Genomic DNA, 21,376 nt, shown 5'->3' with positions numbered 1-21,376 from the left:
GAGCCTAGGGGATTGCAGCCACGTCAGGACAGGGGGCAGAATAGGTCTTTATACAGGGATAGGTCCTGGTTTCAGCCCCAGGGTAAGCGGCCCTTTCAGAGGGGCGGTCACTCCTTCCGCAGGAATAAATGTGCGTGCCTTGGTGGCCCCCATTGATGGCTGGTTGGTGTTGTTTGTTGATTGGTGGGAGAGTATTACATCGGATCTCTGGGTACTCAATACGGTCAAATTTCGTCTGCAGCTGGAATTCCTTTCCATCCCCCTGAATTCTTTTCAAACATTCACGTCCTCCAAGTGTGAGAACAAGAGGCAGCTTATGTGTCAAGCAATTGACTATCTGGTGGATATCCAGATGGTTGAATTGGTTCCACAGGAAGACTGGAGCAGGGGGTGCTATTCAAACCTCTTTGTGGTTTCAAAGTCTTCTGAGGGATGGAGAGCGATTATGGACCTTAAAAGATTGAACTGCTACCTAGTGAATAAACGGTTTAAGATGGCATCCCTTCGCTTCATTCTGGAGGTTGTCAGGGAAGGTGATTTTTTGACTTCCATTGATTTGACAGAGGCCTATCTTCATATACTGATTTTTCCCCAACATAGAAAGTTCCTTAGGTTTTCCTACGCTGGTAGTCACTACCAGTACAGGGCTCTTCCCTTTGGACTGGCTTTGGCCCCCAGGACTTTTACAAAGGTACTGGCGGCCCTAGCAGTCATCTCAAAAGGATCCCGATCAGGCTACATTGTTACTGAGATTACATCCTCCACCAGGCGGAGTCACTGAAGTGGTCCCTTCAGGTTCTTGGCCTGACGGTGGAGACCCTGCAGAGGTATGGGTTCTCCATTAATTTCCAGAAGAGCCATATGAGGCCCTCTACCAAGTTGTTGCATTTGGGGGCGGTTATAGACTCCACCATCAGAATGGTTTTCCTATCCCAGGGTCACGGGGCTAGTCTGGTGAAACTAGTTTGGCAGGTGCAGAAAGAGAAGCATGTGCCCATTGTCACCTTGTCTCAGTTGCTAGGTAAGATGATCTCTTGTATAGATCTTGTTCTCTGGGCGAGGCTCCATGCTAGAACCCTCCAGTGGTTTTTGCTTCCGTACCAGAGGAGGAAGCAGAGCACCTCCCATTTCAGGTTTGGGATCCCCCCCCCCATGTGCGGCTTTCCTTAAGTGGTGGACCTCTCCAGCCTTAGCTAAGGGGTGCATGTTCAGGGAACTGGAGAGGCTCGTACTGACCATGGATGCGAGCCTTTATGGCTGGGCGGCACTGCTGAGGACCCAGCTGGCCCAGGGTCACTGGTATCTTTTGGATCTTACTCACAACTGGTTGGAGCTGCGAGCGGCTCATCTGGCCCTTCGACACTTTCAGGCCCTTGTAGAACACAGCCACGTCCTGCTGCTGACAGACAACATAGCCACAAAGGTGCATGTGAACAGGGAGGGAGGGACGGATTTCAAGGCTCTCTGGATGGAGTCTCAGTGGCTGGGCCGTTCAGCAGAGAGGCACCTGCTATCCATCAAGGTGGAGCACATCTCTGGGGAAGTGAATCACCAAGCAGACTGGCTCAACAGGGCCACGGTGGACCAGATGGAGTGGCAAGCTGGATGGACTCGGAGCTGTTCGAAGAGATTTGCAGGAGGTTCAGACAGCCAGAAAATGCCCAGCTCAGGGAGTGGAGGGGAGTAGTGCCTTGCACAGCAAGTGGTCCCAGGGGTAGCTTTATGCATTTCCCCCTCTCCCACTGATACCAGAGGTGCTAGGGAAGATAGTGGTGGAAGGGGCATCGGTAATCATGGTTGCCCTGTACTGGTCGCGCAGACCTTGGTTCGTGGACCTAGTAGGTCGACAAAGCCTGGAGGATCCTGCAAGGAAGGATCTCCCTTCGCCAGGGAGTCTTGGTCCATCCAGAGCCTCAGTGGCTCCAGCTAACTTCCTGGTGTTTGAAAGGGAGATCTTGAGGGAGGTGAAGTTCTCCTTGCAGGTGATCCAGACCATCATCGCTTGCAGGTGCCCACTGCCTGAATTTATGCCATATGGTCTACTTTGTAATTAGTGCCGTAAGGTGCATGTGGACCTCAACCGCCCCTCTCTGCCACACATACTGGAATTTCTCCAGGACGGGTTGGAGAGGGGCCTGTCTCATAATACACTCCAGAGGCAAGTTTCAGCCCTGTCCACTGTCCTGGTGCTAGATGGTCAGGAGGGCCTGGGCGGTCATCCGGTGCTGAAGAGGTTTCTAAAGGGGGTGGCTAACCTTCGGCCCCTGGTGGTTCACAGGTTTCCATCTTGGGATCTGTCCATGGTCCTCTTGGCTCTCGTAGATCCCCCCTTTGAACCACTGAGGACCGTCGCCTTTGAACCACTGAGGACATCTACAAGGAGGATCTCCGAACTGGGTGCTCTGTCAGTAAGGGAGGACCTCTGTGTCTTTCATCCCAACATGGACATGCTGAGGCTTGATCCCAATTTCTTTTTTTTATTGTCCAAATTTTATTGATTTTAAAAGTTTTACAGGGAAAAAGGGGTTAGAAGGTTATGGAACATTTTGACAGCTACATCGTGCGGGGGGGAGAAGCCCCCCCAGGTCTCGCAACTTTTACAAAAAAAAAATAGAAAATTATCAACATTTACATAGATATTAGCAGTTTTAAGTTTAACACAAAATAATCAGTATGTTTCAATCATTTTGCTTTTTATCACTTCCATAAAGGTACATTGTAACAACATTTGCAATAATGTTTCAAATCACTTTTGTGATCTGAGTCTTCTAGTTGTCACATCCTCTCCCCCGTCCACTGGCAGAGCCTCAGCCCCTCCCTCCTTTGTTTCTTGTGTAACATCCCCCATATCACCTAAGAGAGCACTGTGTTTTTTAGTGAAAACCTCTGCTTCCACAACTGTGTTAATTCTAATTCTACTGCCCTCTCAAAAAATCAACATGCCTCCTGGTAACAACCACCTAAACCAAATCCCATTATTGTATATATATTTTTGCTAAGAAGGAATATTTCCTTCTCTTATCTCTTACTTTCTTTGGGATCTGCTTAAGAATGGTTATTTCTTTATCTTTATATTTTAATGGTCCTCCCCTTTGAGCTCTTAGAACCTCATCTCTTGTGGTTTTTCTAAGAAATTTAACATGAACTTCCCTTGGAACATTGTTCCTGCATAGGCTGAATTAATCCTATAGATCAGGTCAATATCACACCAAAGCTGTTGTTTGTCTCTGTTAATATATTCTGCTAACATTGTGGTCATAATCTCCTTAAGATCTTCATTCTCAACTTCTGGCAAGTTTTGGAACCTAAGGAAAAAAGACATCCTTTCAAATTCCATTTTTATCACATGATTCTCAAATTCTACATTCCCCCTTTGGATTGTCTTCAGGTCGTCTCTCATCCCAACCGCACCCTCCTCCAGTGCACCTATCCTCTGCTCATTGCGTGTGGTTTGTTGTTGCGTCTCTCTGAGCTGATCATTTAAGTCCTGCAGTTGTTTTTTCATTTCGTCCTGTCCCTTTAAGATGGCTTGAAGCATCTGATGAATGGACAAATCCTTTGAACTCTGCTCAGGGGCTTTAGGTCGTAAAAAAGATCCCAGTTGTGACTGGTGAGCAATGGGGCTGGACGTAGAAGATGTCAGGGCCAATGAGGCCTTTCCAGGCAGTAACTTCTTTGGACCCATCATGAAGCTCAGAGATAGTTATTGTTCTGTACAGAGAAATGGTGTCTGTGGGAAAGCACAGCCAGTAGAGATCACCAGACAGGCAGGTCCAAAGGAGATTAAATCATTTAATACAAAACTAAAACAGATAGGTGGATCAAAATATTCCAAATCCAGGGGAAAAACGTATTTGAAGAGGCTCCTGGAGGTCTCTGGGGTGAGGCTTGATCCCAATTTCATCCCCAAGGTAAATTCTTATTTTCATAGGGCCCAGGAGATAGTTCTTCTGAATTTTTGTCCCTATCCTACTCATAGTAAGGAGAAATCACAAATTTGACGTGTGGAGGGCTCTCTGTATTTATATCAAGAGGACAGCGTCCTCCAGGAAGACAGAGGCATTGTTTGTCTCATTTCAGCCATCTGCTAAAGGATTGAGAGTGTCCCCTTCCATCATTGGGCGGTAGTTATGGGCTTGTATTGCTTGGGCTTATGAGGCTCTGGGTAGGTTGGTGCTACAGGGGATTACGGCACATTTGACTAGGAGTGCAGCCACTACAGCTGCATGGAACACTCAGGCACCAATTGGGGATATTTGCAGGGCGGCTACGTGGACTTCCCCATCGCCCTTCATTAAGCACTATCGGTTGAATGCTTTTGCATCTGCTGGGGCATCTTTCAGACGACAAGTGCTTCAGAGGGTGCATGCTCCCTCGGGAACTATGAACCAGTGAGTTCCCGCCCTCGGGATTGCCGCTTTGGTATGTCCCACTTCTGGACCCACCTGCGCCATCAGCTGGAGAAGGAACGTTCCTACCTGAACGTTCTTCTCAGTGTAGCACAGGATGGTCCAGATACCTCCCCTTCAGTTAGGTCTGTGGTCCTCAGGGCTATTAATGATATGGGGCAGGGCCTGCTCTTCTTTTGTTTCCCTAGTTGGAGCTGCGCTTCATCAGAATTGGAACGCTGAGAAGAACATTCAGGTAGGACCAATGTTCCTTCACTTCAGAAAGGAAGCCATAGCCATCATAGCCTACATCCAGCAGATGTTCTACTCATTCCTTGTCAGAGAAGACCATCGAAACTACCTATGTTTCATGTTTTCCAGTGTCAAATAGCACAACCAACAGAAGCAATAATTGGAGATGTGGCGTGCCTCCCTGAGTTGTCTCCAAAGTGTTCCTGTGCAGCGCATGTATGTTCCCATCTCGCCTGTCACCCCAACGAAGGCAATAGTAGCCATAGGATACATTAGAGTCTACGGTGGGGGGAACAATGTTCACATCGGTTTCATCATGGGAAAGGTGAAACTAGCACCACAACTACCCCTCAACCAGTCCCGAGAACCAGCTCACTTCAAACGCTTCTACAAACAGAGATCTCTCGTGTTGGGTGTAGCAGTGATTGTCCTCACCACCCTCATGGCAGAGGTAGCAGCTATCATCAATGCTCGATCTTTGGTTCCAGAGTCTTCGGGTCCTGAAAACCCAACTGTCCTAACCCCTTTGCTGATTCAGAAGACAGGTGACTGGCAAGCACCAGCAGGGAATTCACTCCCAAAGATATGTATTGGAACTCATGACCTAAGGGACTTGTGCACCAAGTCCTACCCAGTGATGATGGACTAGTTCGCCAAATGGAAGTTCAAGTTGCAAAGCCGCTGGAGTCAGTTTGCAACTAGCAGACTTTCACCAAGAAGCTCTACACCAGACCAATCACCGACCTGGTACTACTGCTAAGGAAGACTGAACTAGAAGAGTGAATCTCAAGCTTTGCATGCTTTGTGTTTACCTTGTTGTTTGCATTGTTTGATGCTATGCCTTTATGTAACTCAATTAATTACTTAGTTAAGTTTGTGTGTTTGATGTTATGCCTCTGTTTATCTTATTTAATTAGATAGTCAAGTTTGCATTGTTTTATGCCATGTGTTTGCCTTTAGTTAAAAGTTAGTTGATAGTGGAATTTATAATTCCAGGCGGGGAGTGCCACAGCAGTATATAGCTCAGCGATGGCAAACCTTTTGCCTCATGTGCCACAAGTGGGGGGAGCGCAGGGGGGTCGTGTGCAGGCATGCCGCACCCATAATGCAATGGGTGACACCCCCCCAGTGCACATGCGCGTACAACAGGCGCGACCCCCCCATTTTTATATGCTTTTTTCACCCTCCCCAGGCTCCAGAGGCTTTATAGGAGCCTGGGGAGAGCGAAAAGAGTCTCCCCCGCCCACCAGGAGGCCCTCCGGAGGCTTCAGGGACTGTCCGGAGGCGTCCCTGATCCCGTCGGAGCGCTCAAAACGTCCCTCCGAGCAAACTGGAACCGGTTTGCTCGGAGGGTCGTTTTAAGCGCTCCGAAGGCTTCAGGAACCGTCCGGAGGCTTCCCTGATGCCTTCGGAACGCTTACAACGACCCTCTGAGCAAACCGGAAGTCATTTCCAGTTTGCTCAGACGGTCACTTTAAGCTTTTTTGCAAGTCCACCAGATATGATAATACGTAGCATCAGCACAATCACATCTCCAACATTTAGGTTGTAAATTCAGATACATACAAGATAACTTTTTGGGATCTAAATACCATCTATACAACATCTTATAAAAATTATCTCTCAAATTCTGAGCTTGCGTAAATTTTACATTTCTTACCCAAATCTTTTCCCATGTTTCCATCATTATTGGCTCTTCGAAATTTTGTGCCCATTTTATCATACAGTCTTTAACTAACTCTGTTTCAGAATCTATTTCTATCAGTATATTATACAAGATTTTTATATGCATTTGACTCTGGTCCCTAATTTGTTTTACCAAACTATCCTCATTTTGTGTGATACCAATTGTCTGATCTTTTTTCCATCTAGCTTGTAACTGTCCATACTGGAACCAGGTTTGAATTATCCTTTCCTCTCTTAATACGTTCAAAGGCTTTAACTGTAGTACACCTCTCTCTATATTAATAAGTTCTCTATATGTAATTACATCAGATTTTTGTTCTATACTTATATTCTCTATCGCGTGTCTGGGTACTACCCATATAGGTATCATTTAACCTATATTGGTATTTTTTCCAGACACGCAATAGGGCATTCCTTAATATATGGCTTTTAAAAATCTTATCCACCTTCTTATCATATATTAAATAAGCGTGCCAACCATATACGAAATCATATCCCTCAATATTCAGTATTCTATTCCTTGTTAGATTAATCCAGTCACTAATTGTTGATAAAACTACTGCTTCATAGTATAATTTTAAATTGGGCATTTTCAAACCTCCTCTTTCCCATATATCTTGCATTATTTTAAGTTTTATTCTTGGTTTCTTCCCTGCCCAGACAAAGTTATTAATACCTTTCTGCCATTCTTCCAAATGTGCATCTTTTTAAAGTATTGGTATCATTTGAAAGAGAAATAGAAACTTAGGCAGAACATTCATTTTTACTGCTGCTATCCTTCCCAACAATGACAATTGTAGTTTTTTTCCATTTATTCATCTCTAACTGTATTTTATGCCATAATGGTTCATAATTATACTTATATGATTTCCCATTTGAGGTTGTAATGTAAACTCCTAAACATTTAACCTTTTCTACTATCTTGCATCCTGTTACTCTTTCTAGTTCTTCTTTTTATTTATTTTTTATTTATTTATTTATTTTACCGTGCTTCTAGACCGCCCCCTCTCCCGAAAGGGACTCGGGGCGGTGTACAGTCCATATAAAGAATATATCAAAATACAATAAATAAAAGAATTAAGTATGTACAGTTAAATATGGAGGAGGTTAAAATCGAATTAAAAAGAACTGTACAGAGCAAGTATATATAAATGTAATATTAAAACCCCTAGGACACACACAAATTAAATTAAAAACAATAACCCTAAAATAACCAGTTAATAGTACGTTTACCAGGAGGAACAGTTGTAATTAAGCCAGGCCTGCTAGTCGGAACAGGTGAGTCTTCAATTTTTGCCGGAAGGAGCGGAGGTCAGTGGTGGTTCTGATGTCTGGGGGGAGGTCATTCCAGAGGGTTGGGCCCATCACAGAGAAGGCCCTACTCCTTGGTGTCGCCCGTTGGCATTGCCTAGTGGACGGCACCAGGAGAAGCCCCTCCCTGTGTGAGCGAATTGGCCGCAGGGAAGTATGTGGGAGGATGCAATCCCGCAAGTAACTAGGTCCTGTGCCATGGAGCGCTTTAAAGATGGTAATCAGGACCTTGAAACGCACCCGAAAAACCACAGGTAGCCAGTGCAGCTCACGCAGGAGAGGTGTTACGTGGGAGTACCTAGTACTCCCCATCACAGCCCGCGTGGCTGCGTTCTGAACTAACTGCAGTCTCCGGGCGCGTCCCAAGGGCAGCCCCATGTAGAGAGCGTTGCAGTAGTCCAGGCGGGACGTCACCTTTTTGATTTGTAGTCATATTTTTAACTATCATCTTTGTTTTTCCTAGATTTATTTTAAACCCAGATACTTGACCATATTGATTAATTATGTTCATTAAACCTATGGCTGATTTCCCTGGTTGGGTTAAAGTTACAACCAAGTCATCCGCAAATGCTTGTACTCTATATTCATAATGCCTGATCTTAATTCCCTGTAGGTCATCTGACCCACGAATTCTATTCAACAATAACTCCAAGGTTAAGATAAACAATATTGGAGACAGGGGACATCCCGGTCTTGTTCCTTTTTCAATTTTGAAGGATTCTGTTAAACTACCATTAACTATAATTTGTGCTGTCTTTTTCTGGTATGTTGCCTTGATAGATTGTGTGAAATACTCTCCAAAATGCATCTTTTGTATTATTTTTATTAGAAATTGTCAATTCACTCGGTCAAATGCTTTCTCCCGTCTAAGAATAAAAGCACTGCGGGGACTTGGTTGTTCTTCCCCAAATATTCCAATATATTAACAATTTGTCTTACATTACTTTTCATTTGTCTCCCCTGTATAAAACCGGATTGATCATTATGAATCGTTTGTTTTATAACTGACATCAGCCTATTTGCTAATATTTTAGCAAAGATTTTATAATCTGTATTAAGTAATGAAATAGGTCTATAGTTTTTTGGCTGAGTGTGTTCCTGATCTTCTTTTGGAATCAGGGAAATAAAAGCTGTTCTCCAAGATGGCGGTACCCTTCCTTCCATTTGAATTTTGCTAAATAATTCCTTAAGAGGATCTACCATTTCTAATTGTAAATTTTTATAATAAACCACTGTCAATCCATCTGTACCTGGGGCCTTCCCAATTTTTAATTGCTTAATTGCCAGGAGAATTTCCTCCATGGTTACAAGTTGATTCAGTCTTTCCCTTTTTTCATCTGTAACTATAGGTATTTTCTCTTTCTCCAGATATCTATCTATATCTAAACCTTGTATTTTATCACCAGTGTACAATCTAGTATAATATTCTGAGAAAGCCTTTTTAATCATATCCTGTTGATAAACTTCTTTGCCTTTGTATTCTACTTTCTCTATAGTACGAGACTTTTGTTTTTTCCTTAACATGTATGCTAGCCATCTACCTGGCTTATTTGCATTACAAAAAGTATTATGTTTAGCATATATCAGGTTAGTGGCTGCTTGATCTGACATCAACATATTGAACTGCCCTCGCAATGAAGTAATTGCTTCTCTTGTCTTCTTATCATCTGGGTTAGATATTAACGCCTGCTCTTTCTTTTTTATCTCTTCTTCTAATTCCCTTCATCCCCCCCCCCCTGTCTATGCCTATATAGATTGTTCAAATTTATTAAGACACCTCTTATGTAAGCTTTGCTTGCATCCCAAACCATTTCCATCAATGTCCCCTTATTCATGTTAAAAGCAAAATATTATTTCAATAGTTTTTTACATTCTATAACATTTCTCTCATATCTAAATAAATTTTCATTTAACCTCCAAGACCTCATAGATCCCTCTCTATATTCCAATTCCATCCAAACCAGATTATGATCTGTTAGAGTTCTCGGGCATATCTTTGTCTTCTTCACCCTAGAAAGTAAATCATTTGTAATTAGTATGAAGTCAATTCTGGAAAAGGATTGATGCCTATCAGAAAAAAATGTAAAGTCCCGTTCTTTAACATTCTGTTCTCTCCAAATGTCTCTCAGTTCCATATCATCATCAATTCAAAAAAGCATTTAGGGAGTCTTGTTCTTGTTTGACTATTTTGCAGTAGTCTCTTCTTGTCTTTGATGGTGTCCAATACTCCGTTCCAGTCACCCAATAGTATACACGATCTATAATCCCATTGTGTTAATTTAGTATGAAGCAACTTGTAAAAATTTTCTTGTTGTTGATTGGGAGCATATACTCCTGTTAAGAGTGTTTTCTTTCCTTCTATTAGTAGTTCGATTGCAATATATCTTCCTTGAGGATCTGCTTCGATTAATTCAGCCTTTAAATCTTCTCTTAAGTATATAACTATACCGTTTTTCTTCTCTGGAGCAGATGCCACAAAGTATGGCCCCAATCTTGCGTTCATCAAGTATTTCTGATCCTGTGTTCTAATATGTGTTTCTTGCAAACAAATTACATCATTTTTAAATTGTTTCAGATAGTGAAATATTTTTTCCTTTTTTGTGGTGAATTTAAACCATTAAGGTTCCAAGTTAGAAATTTAATTGTCATCTTCAGCTCCCTGAAGCTTTTTAAGAGCTGCCTGGAAATCTTGCTGGGATTTCACCTTCGGTCTTGCTCCCCCCACAGCTTCTGTGTTCATATTTGTAATTTCTTGGATTATTGTCTGGGCTTGCTGCATCTTTAATTCTTGCTCTTTGCGTTTAGTGGCCGCTTGAGTTTGTCTTTGTTCCATAATTTCTTCTGTCTCCTCAGGTAAGTCCAGAGCTTGAGCAGCTCCTGCTTGTACCTGGATATCTTGCTGTCTGGTCTCGCCTGTTTCTTTTTTTCCTCTAGATCCTGGGGATGGAGGGTATCCAGCCTTTAATACATTGCTATAGAAATCTCTTGCTTTCCAAACTGAGTTAAGATGATATCTTTCACCTTGATAATTCACCACCAATCCGGCTGGGGCCTCCCATCTATATTGTATCTGGCGATTTCTAAGTTCGTCCACTAAAAATGCATAATCTTTTCTGGATCTCAACATTTTTGGAGGGATTTCCGAGAGACGACTTCCGGTTCCTGATGGCGATGGACATGTTGTCCGCCGCTTGCCTCCCTGGCTGGCTCCGTGAGGAGCACAGGGGGCCCTGGAGGGGTCCTCTGCTGAAGGGCGGCATGCGGAGGCCCCCCAGAATCGGTGGCAGCCGACGGGGGTGCTTTTCAGCTTTGCCTAGGAGCCGGGGAGCAGAGGGGGGGGCGAGGGACAGCATTGAGCTATCCGCCTCTTTGCTGAATGGTTTCGGAGGAAAGAGTGTACCTGGAGAAGCGTGGCTGGATCCTGGTGGTGGTGGATCCATCCTGAACTCTTTGATTGTTTGAAAGAAAAGCAGCAGAAAAGCAGCAGACCTCTGTAAATTTTGTGTTCAGCCTATTTGAATGGAGATTAGAGGGGGGTGTTTCTCTTTCCTACCCCCCCCTCGGATTAAGCAGCATTTGAATGATCTCTCTCGAAGAGAGAGAACAAAGGATGACTCGTCACTTGAGCTAGTTAACTGAGAAAGATCATGAACAATTGCTAGAAATGACTGCTGAACCGTTTTTCCTTTAACAGTTTTGATAGATTTCTGCTTTCTTTCTCTCTGTGGAAGGAGGAGCCAAAATGGCGCCCGCACTTCATTGTTCTTCTACTTATAAGTGAAGTCTGCCCTTTGAAACTACCTTAAAAAAAAGCAAGAACAAAAAACAAAAATCCCTTTTGGAGCTGCCTTATTACTCTCTCTAAGGGAAACCGAGCCTCCTCCCTGCTATATGGCTCTTCTGAACTTTGAATATTAGACCCCCTCCTTTTGGTTTGCCTCTGCCTTGGAACTGTGAACTGACCCTATCGGCTTTGTTTTTGGGATCAGCACAGTTGCGAAATCCTCAGATGCCATCTTTCTGGGAAAAGACTCACATCTCTGAATTTTAAACAAATGGGGCCTAAGAAACCACCGACGGGCAAGTCATTTTCACCCCCCCATCTGCCTCTTTCAGTCCCATTATGCAACAAACAAAAATTACCTCACTGTTACAGCAAGAGGCAGCTGGAGAAGGACCAAAAGAACGATCTGTTTCTCAAATGTTTCAAGAACTTATGAGGGGCCAAAATGAAATGAAAAAAGAAATGACAGAGCTTAAAGAGGAACTCAGAGATGTTAAACATCATATTGCAGAAAATAAACAGAAAATTGTGGTGTTGGAGGAGGGAGCGGCTGGGCTGAGGGAAGAAATTAAAATAATCCGGAAAGGAAATGCAGATTTGGAAAACTAAAAATAGCAAAAATAGAATTTGAAAGAATGTACTTTTTTCTTAGATTCCAGAACCTACCAGAGACAGAAAATGAAGACCTTAAGGATATTATGAGTACAATTTTAGCAGATTATATTAAGAGAGATAAAAAACAACTGTGGTGGGACATGGACTAAGTCTATAGGATAAATTCAGCATATGCTAGAAGCCATAATGTTCCAAGGGAGGTACATGTTAAATTTCTCAGGAGAACCACAAGGGATGAGGTGCTTGGGACCCAAAGGGAGAGACCACTAAAATATAAAGATGAAGAAATCACCATCCTTAAGCAGATTCCAAAAAAGATAAGAGAGAGGAGGAAGTATTCCTCCTTATCAAAGAAACTATACAAGGAATTTGGTTTAGATGGTTGTTGCCAGATGGAATGTTGATCTTCTGGGAGGGAAACAGGATTAGAATTAATACAGTGCAGGAGGCGGAAGCCTTCATTAAAAAGAATTATCTCCTCCTAGAGGATGAACATAGCGAAGGTAGTGGAAGGGACAGTATGGTGCAAGATAAGAAGGGGGGGCTGAGGCCTCCTCTGGGGACAGGGAGGAAGGAGCAATATCGAAAAGGCTCAGATCACAAAAATAAAAGTATTTGAAATAATAGCAATTGGGACACTCTAGAAAGTGACAAAGGGAAATGAATGAACACATGGTTGACAATATAGAATAAGATCTGGCTTTCTGCTTGTCTTTTATATTTTGTTTTTAAGATTGTAAAAATTGTGAGTTTTGGATTACTATCACTAGTGTGGGAGCTGCCAAAATGTTTTGTATATCCCCTTACCTTTTCCCCATATATGTATAAAAACCAATAAAATTATTATTGAAAAAAACATTTTTGGAGGGATTTCCTTCAGTACTACCACGTCTTGTCCTGCCACTTGTAATTTATTTTTGTAAGTTGCTTGCAGTATTTCATTCCTAGTTTTCCTGGTGACAAAATAAATTACAATATCTCTTGGTAGTTGTCTCTGTCTGGCAATCCATGAATTGCGTCCGCCTTCCACTCTACTTTCGCCAGGACTTGGACCAGAGCTCCATCAGGTTGTCGCGGGTCGATTCTGATTCTACGTGAGTATGAGTGGTGATCTCTCAACAGTTCTGTTAGAACACGTCAAGGAGATAAGGGAGATAACTAGGCGAAATTACTTTTATTTTCAGCTTAATGGGAAAGCAGGTCAGTTGAAAGAGAAAGAAATAAAACTGATTAAGGAGAGAAACGGCTTGGAGCTGGGAAGAGATTTCCTGGCAGTTAAAAAAGTTTCATCCTTGCCTTTATTGTGTGTCTAAATGATTTTACCTGTTCATTTCTTTCCTGAAGCATGTGAATCCAGACTCCATTTCTCATCTGTGATATTCCCATAATGTTTATCTGTTTAGTAACTGATGGTTTTATTTTTCAAACTCTGTCTGCAAGCTATCTCCCCCCCCCCACGCTCCTTTACCTCTAATCCTCCAACAATGCCTTTTCTGTGGGGGAGGGAACCTTGTTCTCATGTCTTTCAGCCCTAGAAGATTGTACTCTTCAGTTGAGTATAGATTTTTTTTCCTTTTGGGGGGAGGAGGAGAGTGTTGCCTTGGGTGTGCATGTATGAAATGAAGGAAATTCCTACTAAAGGTTTGCCTTCAACCTGAGTAAAAAAGAACCTCTGCACATTTATCTGGCCAACCTACTCGATTGGTCCTAAAGTAGAAACTTGGCTTCCAGAAGATAGTTTTGATTTAGATTTTGTCAACAAATTTGCTGATTTTCTGGCCATGTGTGTGTGTGTGATCATTTCCAGACCTGGAGGGAAGTTGAGATCCTTTAATAATAGAAAATGGAGCTCATTGGCTTATGTACAGCTCCCTGAAGTAATTGTAATAACTGCCTTGCATGAAGAAAGAATGAAATGGGATTTTTGTATGTGAAATTAATGATTGCAGTGCAAATGTATGTTGATGGTAAAAGTTGGTATGAATGTAGTTTGATTCCTTTTCATATAAAGAAACAGTAAGTTACAAAGTTGTTTAATGGAATGTGTGTGTATGCATGTGTGTTATCATTTCCAAACCTGAAGGGAGGGTGAGATCCTCTAATAAAAGAAAATGAAGCTTGGTGGCTTGTGAAAAAAGGCTTTCTGAAATACCTATGATTGTTTGGCATGAGCAAGCATGAAGGTCTGCTTGCAGTATGAATGTGAGTATGTGTCCCATGCCCCAGAGAGTGATAAGTGAATGGATCCAGAGATCCACGTGATTGCCTGTGTGAATTTCTCCCCCCCCCCCCAATCTTCCTTCTGGGTCATTCTTTGGAGGGAAGTAGGAAAGGCGGGGAGAATGAGTGTCTGCTCATTTTTACCATGAGTGTGTGTATGAAACGCCCCAGTGATACCTGTGAATGCCTCTAAGAGCAGTTGGTCAATGGAACGGCTTGCCTCCAGGGGTTGTGAATGCCCCAACACTGGAGGTCTTTGAGAGGATGTTGAATGGTTATTTGTCTGAAATGGTATAGGGTTTCCTGCCTAGGCAGGGGGGTTGGACTAGAGGACCTCCAGGGTCCCTTCCAGCTCTACTATTGTATTGTATTGTATTGCAGATTGTTCCAGAGAAAAAAAGCATAACTGCATGAAATGTTACAATCTTTTTTGCTCCAAATTTCTTTGTTTACATGCACACGGAGGTATTTTGCTAATTAATTTATGGCAGCTATTGGGGAACCTTTATTTGGGTTCGTCCGTCTGTGTCTGCCACTACTTAAAGTTTTTTATTTGATTTATTTTGTTTCTTTTTCGTGCCCTTGCCACAGTTGAAAAGATTAATGAGATTTTGAGCATTCCATTTGTGGTTTGCGTAACTTGTCAGCTTATTCTTTTAATATTTTTAAGATAAAAAGACTCCGTTTTAACATGTTTTGCCATTATTATTTTTTAGGCAGTTGTTGAATTAATGACCTTGGGTTTGTTGTAGAAATTGGACTGATTTAATTAATATTATTTTTCCTATTCCAAAATCTGATTTTTAATTTTGTTTTCAGAATAACTTCTTTCTTCAGTGTGCTTTAACTGACTATGTGGTCTGTATTTCATATCATTTGCCTGAAGTTCTTTGGCTTGCGTGTTTAAGGACTTCTTTTCCTACCTCGCAATACCGTTGTTCTTGCAACACTAAAAATTGTCTGTTGCTATTTTAACTTTTCACATCTTTTTTAACAAATTTTTAAACTATATTTCTGACTTTCATTATGTGTGTCAACTTAGTTTTAATTTTCTAGGTAATTTTTTTAACTATGTTTTTTCTTCAGATTTTTTTTGATAATTTTTTCATCAAAATGCCTGGGGACTGGCACAATTTTGCCATATGCCATTCAACCAGGTCAAGCAAATTGTTTCATCTTGCCCCCAGTGTTTTGGGGCATCCCCCTCTGGGGACACGGAAGTTAATCCCCATGATTTGGCCTCTAATCACAATGGCAAATGGATGTCACCTATGTTTCTTTTTTGGCTCCTTAGAAGTCAATTCATTTATCTATTTTTTTTTGGCCACATTTTAATGAGAAGAAACAGCTAATCATTTTTTTTCTCACCTTTTTTCAGCCTTTACTGCCTTGGGCAAACTTTTCTTTTTAAAGACTGATAATGGCCTGGCCTATTTTTCTTTGGCCTTTTTGTAATCTTGTATTGATTGGAACATTATTTTAATTTTGGGGTTTTTTTTCCCTTAATTGGTCCTTAGGGACTGTCTTCTCAAACAAATAAAAAAGGAGGGATTTTGGGTACCTAACAATTTGGTGTACCCCAATTTGGCTAATTTGGCATAGGTAACATAATAGATTTAAAAAGTTTGTTTGCCTCCCCCACAAGGGGGACGAGGACATGCTGTGTTTGCTTCTACAGATCTTTGTGGATTCTAGTACGTGATGTTTGTCCAGCCAAAAATATTGTTGTACCAGTTCCCAAATCCAGTTCCAGAGATGACCAAGATGACTTTACAGACAGCACAATGGCCAATACGATCTTGCCAAAACAGCTGTCCAGTGATGTGAAAAACCAAAAACCACCAAAGCAGTGCTGAAACAATGACACGTGGAACAAATGCACTGCCATTTTTGCCATGTCCTTAGTCATCATTAGTCATCATTTGTTTATGTTTACTTGTTCTGTCATCTCACCCAAAAACTCATTTGAACAGTGACTGTAATAAAAATCTATGGGTGCAACTAACATCACACATACTGACTTGAACTGTACATGAAACATTTGCTTTCTATATGCTTGGATCCTGTTTGAATCTTGCCTGCAGTAATTCAACACTTCATTGGTTCGAATTATAAGACTATCTTTCATTGAGGATTAATTGCTTATGATCCTCCACCTGATGCAATTGCTTTGTATACTCCCATAGTAGCAGTTCCTGAAAACGTAACATGTGCTAAAGTAGTTAACTGTATATCTTTAAGTAAAAAGCCTCACTGTTTCCATATTAGTTCACCTGCTTTAAATTGTACAGCTTTGAGGAGATTTCCTTTCACTTTGCTTATGTTTGGCTTCTGCAAGGATGGTTTTTTACATATGGTTACAAAACTTTTAATTACATTTCTGTTAATATTAGTGAAGCACAATCTTGCTTTAGCTAGTTAATTCTTGTGTTGCTTTCCAAACAGCAACTTCAGACATCACTTGTGACTCTGAGACTAATGTGGTTGTATGTAATTTGGTCTATGTTAGTAATTAATGTGTTGTTTTAATCTTTCAGATGAATCCAGAACTATCCAGTACCAATTCAATATTTTACACAATTTGGCCTTTGATTTGAAAATTGATACCCTAGGATCCTGGTGGGAAAGCTTTTACCCACAGGTCTGTTGGGAAATGTTTTAAGTTATTTAGTCATCATTTGTGCTAGAGGTAATCTTACGTAAAGACATGTGTAGAAAGCTACCATGATCTCAGTAATTGGTTATCTTGGACGCCTATAAGCTCACCTAATTAGCAGAACCAGATGTGGAATATAGCTATGGTCTCGAGTAGCCTGTTATTTTTTAGCTTAACCAAAAACAATAATTTGTTCTTGTTGTTTTATTCAATGTATTCCGTCTTTGATGTCTGTATGTAGGAATATGGTATCTGGAAAAAGGACAATTATGTACTCAAGCAGCCAAGATGAGCTTATGAAAATCACAACATTTGCAAATAGAAAAAAAAGGAGGAGTTGTGGGATTGAATTGGCTGTGCTCTTGGTCACGTACTCATGTCTGACAGGATATGTGGATTGTCTGTAAGGAACCTTGATTCTTTGAATGGTGATAATTAACTCCTTATGTGTACTTTTACGTGTAACTAATTATCTTTTGGTGCTTTAGACTTTCTTGTGTATTGAATAAATAGAGTGTGCCGGGCTTTGCCCTGGGCTACCTATCCCAAGGACAATCCTTGTGTCCAGTCTCTTTCATGGGTAGCCGGGAAAATCACCACACTTTTTCAGCACTTCATGGTAGCACCCGTGGTGTGCATGCGTGCAAAGTGAACCGATAGCAAAGCGAACTGGTAGCAAACTTCAGAGCATTTCACCCCGCCTTGGACCCCATTTTCCCAATTTGAAAACATTTTCAGTTGCTCCTCGAGTGTCAAATATTCTGTTCCTAAATTCAATAATTTAAATTGTTGTTGCATTGCTTGTACAATATGAGTTATGAAATGATTAGCTTTAGCCAGAAAGGATTGAAACGATTAGCTTTAGCCAGAAAGCTAAAGCTGTGATAGCTATCAGTCAGTTAGGATACTGCTTTTCAACCTTAGGAACTTTAAAGTTGTGAAGTTCAAGCAGGCTGAGGAATTCTTGAACTGACCTACACATATTATAAATTTGTCACAGTTGCCAACATTTGTCTAGGCAATCTTTGTCCAGCATAAATAATATTAATGGATCACCAGGAGGGAAGAGAAGGGGAAAATGAACCAAATTAAACTATGTTTTCTTGGCCTCAAATCAATAGCTAAAAAGGGGGCATGTTTTCTTAATGACTGTCTGGCAATGGAAAGACACTGCTCTAGAAGAGACTGTTCCAAAAAGAAATTTTCCATTGTTCATGGATAACAGCCAACTGAAATTCAAAATGGAACTCTTCACAAGAAAGAATGATTCATCTTTCTACGTTGATCCTAAGGAATACACTAGAAGGAAATATAGGCTTTGCCTACTTGGTTGAGAAAGGCAGGGGTTAAAATCTTTCTCTTGTTGGCAGAGTCAACAAGACTCTGGATGAGATAATGATTTGTCTTGATGTTTCTTTTGGCCCACTAGTACCTATTCTGCCTGCTATAGTGTTTATCTAAGGAGCAACCTAGATAGAAACCATTTAAAGATAATAAAAGGAGTCAGTCTCTTAACTGCACTGGCAGAAGTGTGGCTGATTTCTCATTTTTACATTTTCTGATGATAAAGTTTTGCTGGTGGCATGCCATTTCTGCTATTACAATCCTTGGAAGTTCATATGAAAATCTCCTAGCTGATTTTATTTTATATTTTGAAAACTTTGTTGAAAACTTGTTCCCCATAGAATGCTTTTTAAAATTAAAATATATTATGTCAGATTAGATGATAACTACCATATAAACCTTTTAAATAAATCCCACCAGAGTTTGACAACGTAAATATTTAATTTTAGATGCCAGAGCTCATGTTTATAGAAGAGAAAGAATCAGAAGAAGAACCTGAAGAAGAAGAAGCTGGAGGTGAGTCATTACTGTATGAAAGCTATTGGATAGCAACACAATTATACAATTATTTATAAACAGGGTGGATTATTTGAAACATTTTGGTGCAAAATGGTTTTAACAGCAAATACTATTGGTTTCAGGAGGGCATCCATAGAAGACTCAAAGATTGTGGATGTGATCAAAGAGCCATCTTTTTAAATGTACATCATGTATATGATTGAGTGAGTGAGTGACTATGTGGCATGTCATTGTTGACTTTTAGTGACCATATAGATAGTTTTTTTCCCTTGATGATCTATCCCCAATTGGTTCTTCAGCTCTTCCAATAGTACTGTGATTGCCATTGTAACTGAGTCTATCCACCTTGCTGCTGGTTGTCCTCTTCTTTTTCCTTTCACCATTCCCAGCAATAGTACTTTCTCCAGAGACGTAAGTTTTCACATAATATATATGAACTAGAATAATTTGGGCATGATTATTTGTGCCTCAAGTGAGAATTATGGATTGATTCATTTGATGATTCACTGATTTGTTTTCTTGGCTCTCCACTATATGCTTAGGAATCTTCTCCAGCACAAACTTCAAAAATTAATACTTTTCCTAGCTTGTGTCTTCAAAGTTCAACTTTGTTTCCATAGAGCATCATAGAGAATATTAGGGCTTGCACTGTTCAGATTTTTGTTATTGTAGACACATGATAGCATCTAATATCTTTTCTAAGGCCTTCATGCTGTTTTGCCAAATGTTAATCTGCATTGCATTTAGAATAGAATGAGCTGGAAGAGACCTTAGAGCTCTTCTAGTCAAGCCCCCTGGTCAAGCAGGAGACCTATACCAGTGATGGCTAACATTTTTGGTGCTGAGTGCCCATAACGTGTGTGCGTGCACACAAATATACAAACCCCCAAAATGCAATGCGAGCACCCCAGAGGTGGGTTGCCAATTTTTTTACTACCAGTTCAGGCATGCTCCCGTGTGCGTTTGCACATGTGCGTGATGCTTCTGTGCATGCACAAAAGCATTCGGGCGGGTGGGCGGAGCCTCCAACACCAGTACTACCAGTTCAGCCAATCCGTGCCAAACCGGGAGCAACCCACCACTGGAGCACCCCCCGTGCATGTACGTCCGTCCTATGCAAGCGCCCCACCTCCCTCACCCATTTTTGGCTTCCAGGTTGGTGCAGGAGGCTTTCGAGGCCAAAAACAGGGCAATGTGAGCACACCCACACTCACATGCCCTAACCACCTGTGCATGTGCATGCACATCCCCCACATGCATGGCAGAAACCTGAAAACCAGGTTTGGCAGGTGGTGCATGCACATGTGCGGTGGAATTGGCCTGGGGTGACGGCTGGCGTGCCCACAGAGAGATCTTTGTGTGCCATCTGTGGCACGTGTGCCATAGGTTTGCCATCACAGACTGATACCATTTTAGATAAGTGACTGTTAGACGCTTCTTAAAAACATCCAGTTATGGCCCACGATTTCTGCAGGCAATTGTTAATTATCCTCACTGTTAGAAGTTTCTCCTTAATTCCAGGTTGCTTCTCTGTTTGATTAGATATCAACTGTTGTTTCTTGTCCTGCCCTCTGGTACTTTGAAAAATAATTTGATCCCCTCCCCAACAGCACATTTACTGTTGATGTTTGATCCTAAAAGGCAGATCACTTTGATACCTTCATTGTCAGTTTTAAGCCTTGCTTGCTTGCTTGTTCGTTCATTCATTCATTCAATTTACTGGCCAGCCATCTTGTCACTGTATTTTTGTTTTTGATAATAGATTATCCAAATTCACACATCTATACATTTTCTGCCAAAATACAGAATTATGAATTGTGATTGAATGCTGTTTTATGGCCCAACGATAACAAAATGTCTGGCTTAAAAAATTGTGCTTAAAAATACTGCTATGAAAATATGATGCTATTATTTCAAATCTGAGTTACTGCAATCTGATGGGAAAAAAACAATTAAAAAGAAATAAAAAATATGATAAATCATACTGGGAAGATCCATCATGTTTTTACAATCCAGCCTCAGCATTTAATTACATTTTCAATAATGTAATTACATCCTCAGCAAAATCTATCTTTCTCAAACACAATTAGATAATTTTAATATTGTCTCGTTTCTTCAGTGTGGGTAGAGCCCAAGATGGTGACAGTGAGCAGCAGCCCTGAGCTTTGCTCTCCCTTTTACTATCTATTTTTAACTTTAAATTTAAAAAGTTTTAATTTCATCACTTGAAAGGTTCAGTTTTTACTCCAGCTTTTTACTCCAGCTAGTAAAGCATTTAGTGAATGAGAGAGAAGTTTTCTCTACTAAGCAAATAAAACCAGCTTAACATGGCTGCAACAACTCCCAGACAACTCAAGATAAAATATTTTTTTCAGATAACGGACACTGCAAGTAAGTCTCCTTGTCTCCTTTCTTCTTCCCTTGCAACTCCTGCAAACAAATCTAGCCCCCTTCTGGATTGGGACAAGGACGACTGCTTCTCTGTGGAGGAGGGAATTGCAATTCCAGTAAGAGATGGAGGGGAGAACAAGAATAATATTAGGAACAATTTTGAAAACTATAATGTTCATTAATTAATGAAATCCTTTGGTTGCTGGGATC

General features: G+C 41.2%; 1 protein-coding gene across 1 annotated transcript in view; it reads left to right on the top strand.

Annotated features, from left to right (window-relative positions):
- The window catches only part of NME8 (NME/NM23 family member 8), a gene marked incomplete at its 5' end in the record, with an annotated part of 88,019 nt that overhangs the window by 22,176 nt on the left and 44,467 nt on the right, over nucleotides 1–21,376 (top strand). The window contains one exon of the mRNA XM_081932600.1: nucleotides 18,706–18,772. Coding sequence (XP_081788726.1) covers nucleotides 18,706–18,772 — 67 coding nt within the window. The remainder of the gene's footprint in view (nucleotides 1–18,705; nucleotides 18,773–21,376) is intronic.

The sequence above is a fragment of the Natrix helvetica genome, assembly GCF_964273705.1.
Source record: "Natrix helvetica genome assembly, chromosome: Z".
Classification (NCBI taxonomy): domain Eukaryota; kingdom Metazoa; phylum Chordata; class Lepidosauria; order Squamata; family Natricidae; genus Natrix; species Natrix helvetica.
This window is presented reverse-complemented; position numbering and strand designations above follow the sequence as displayed.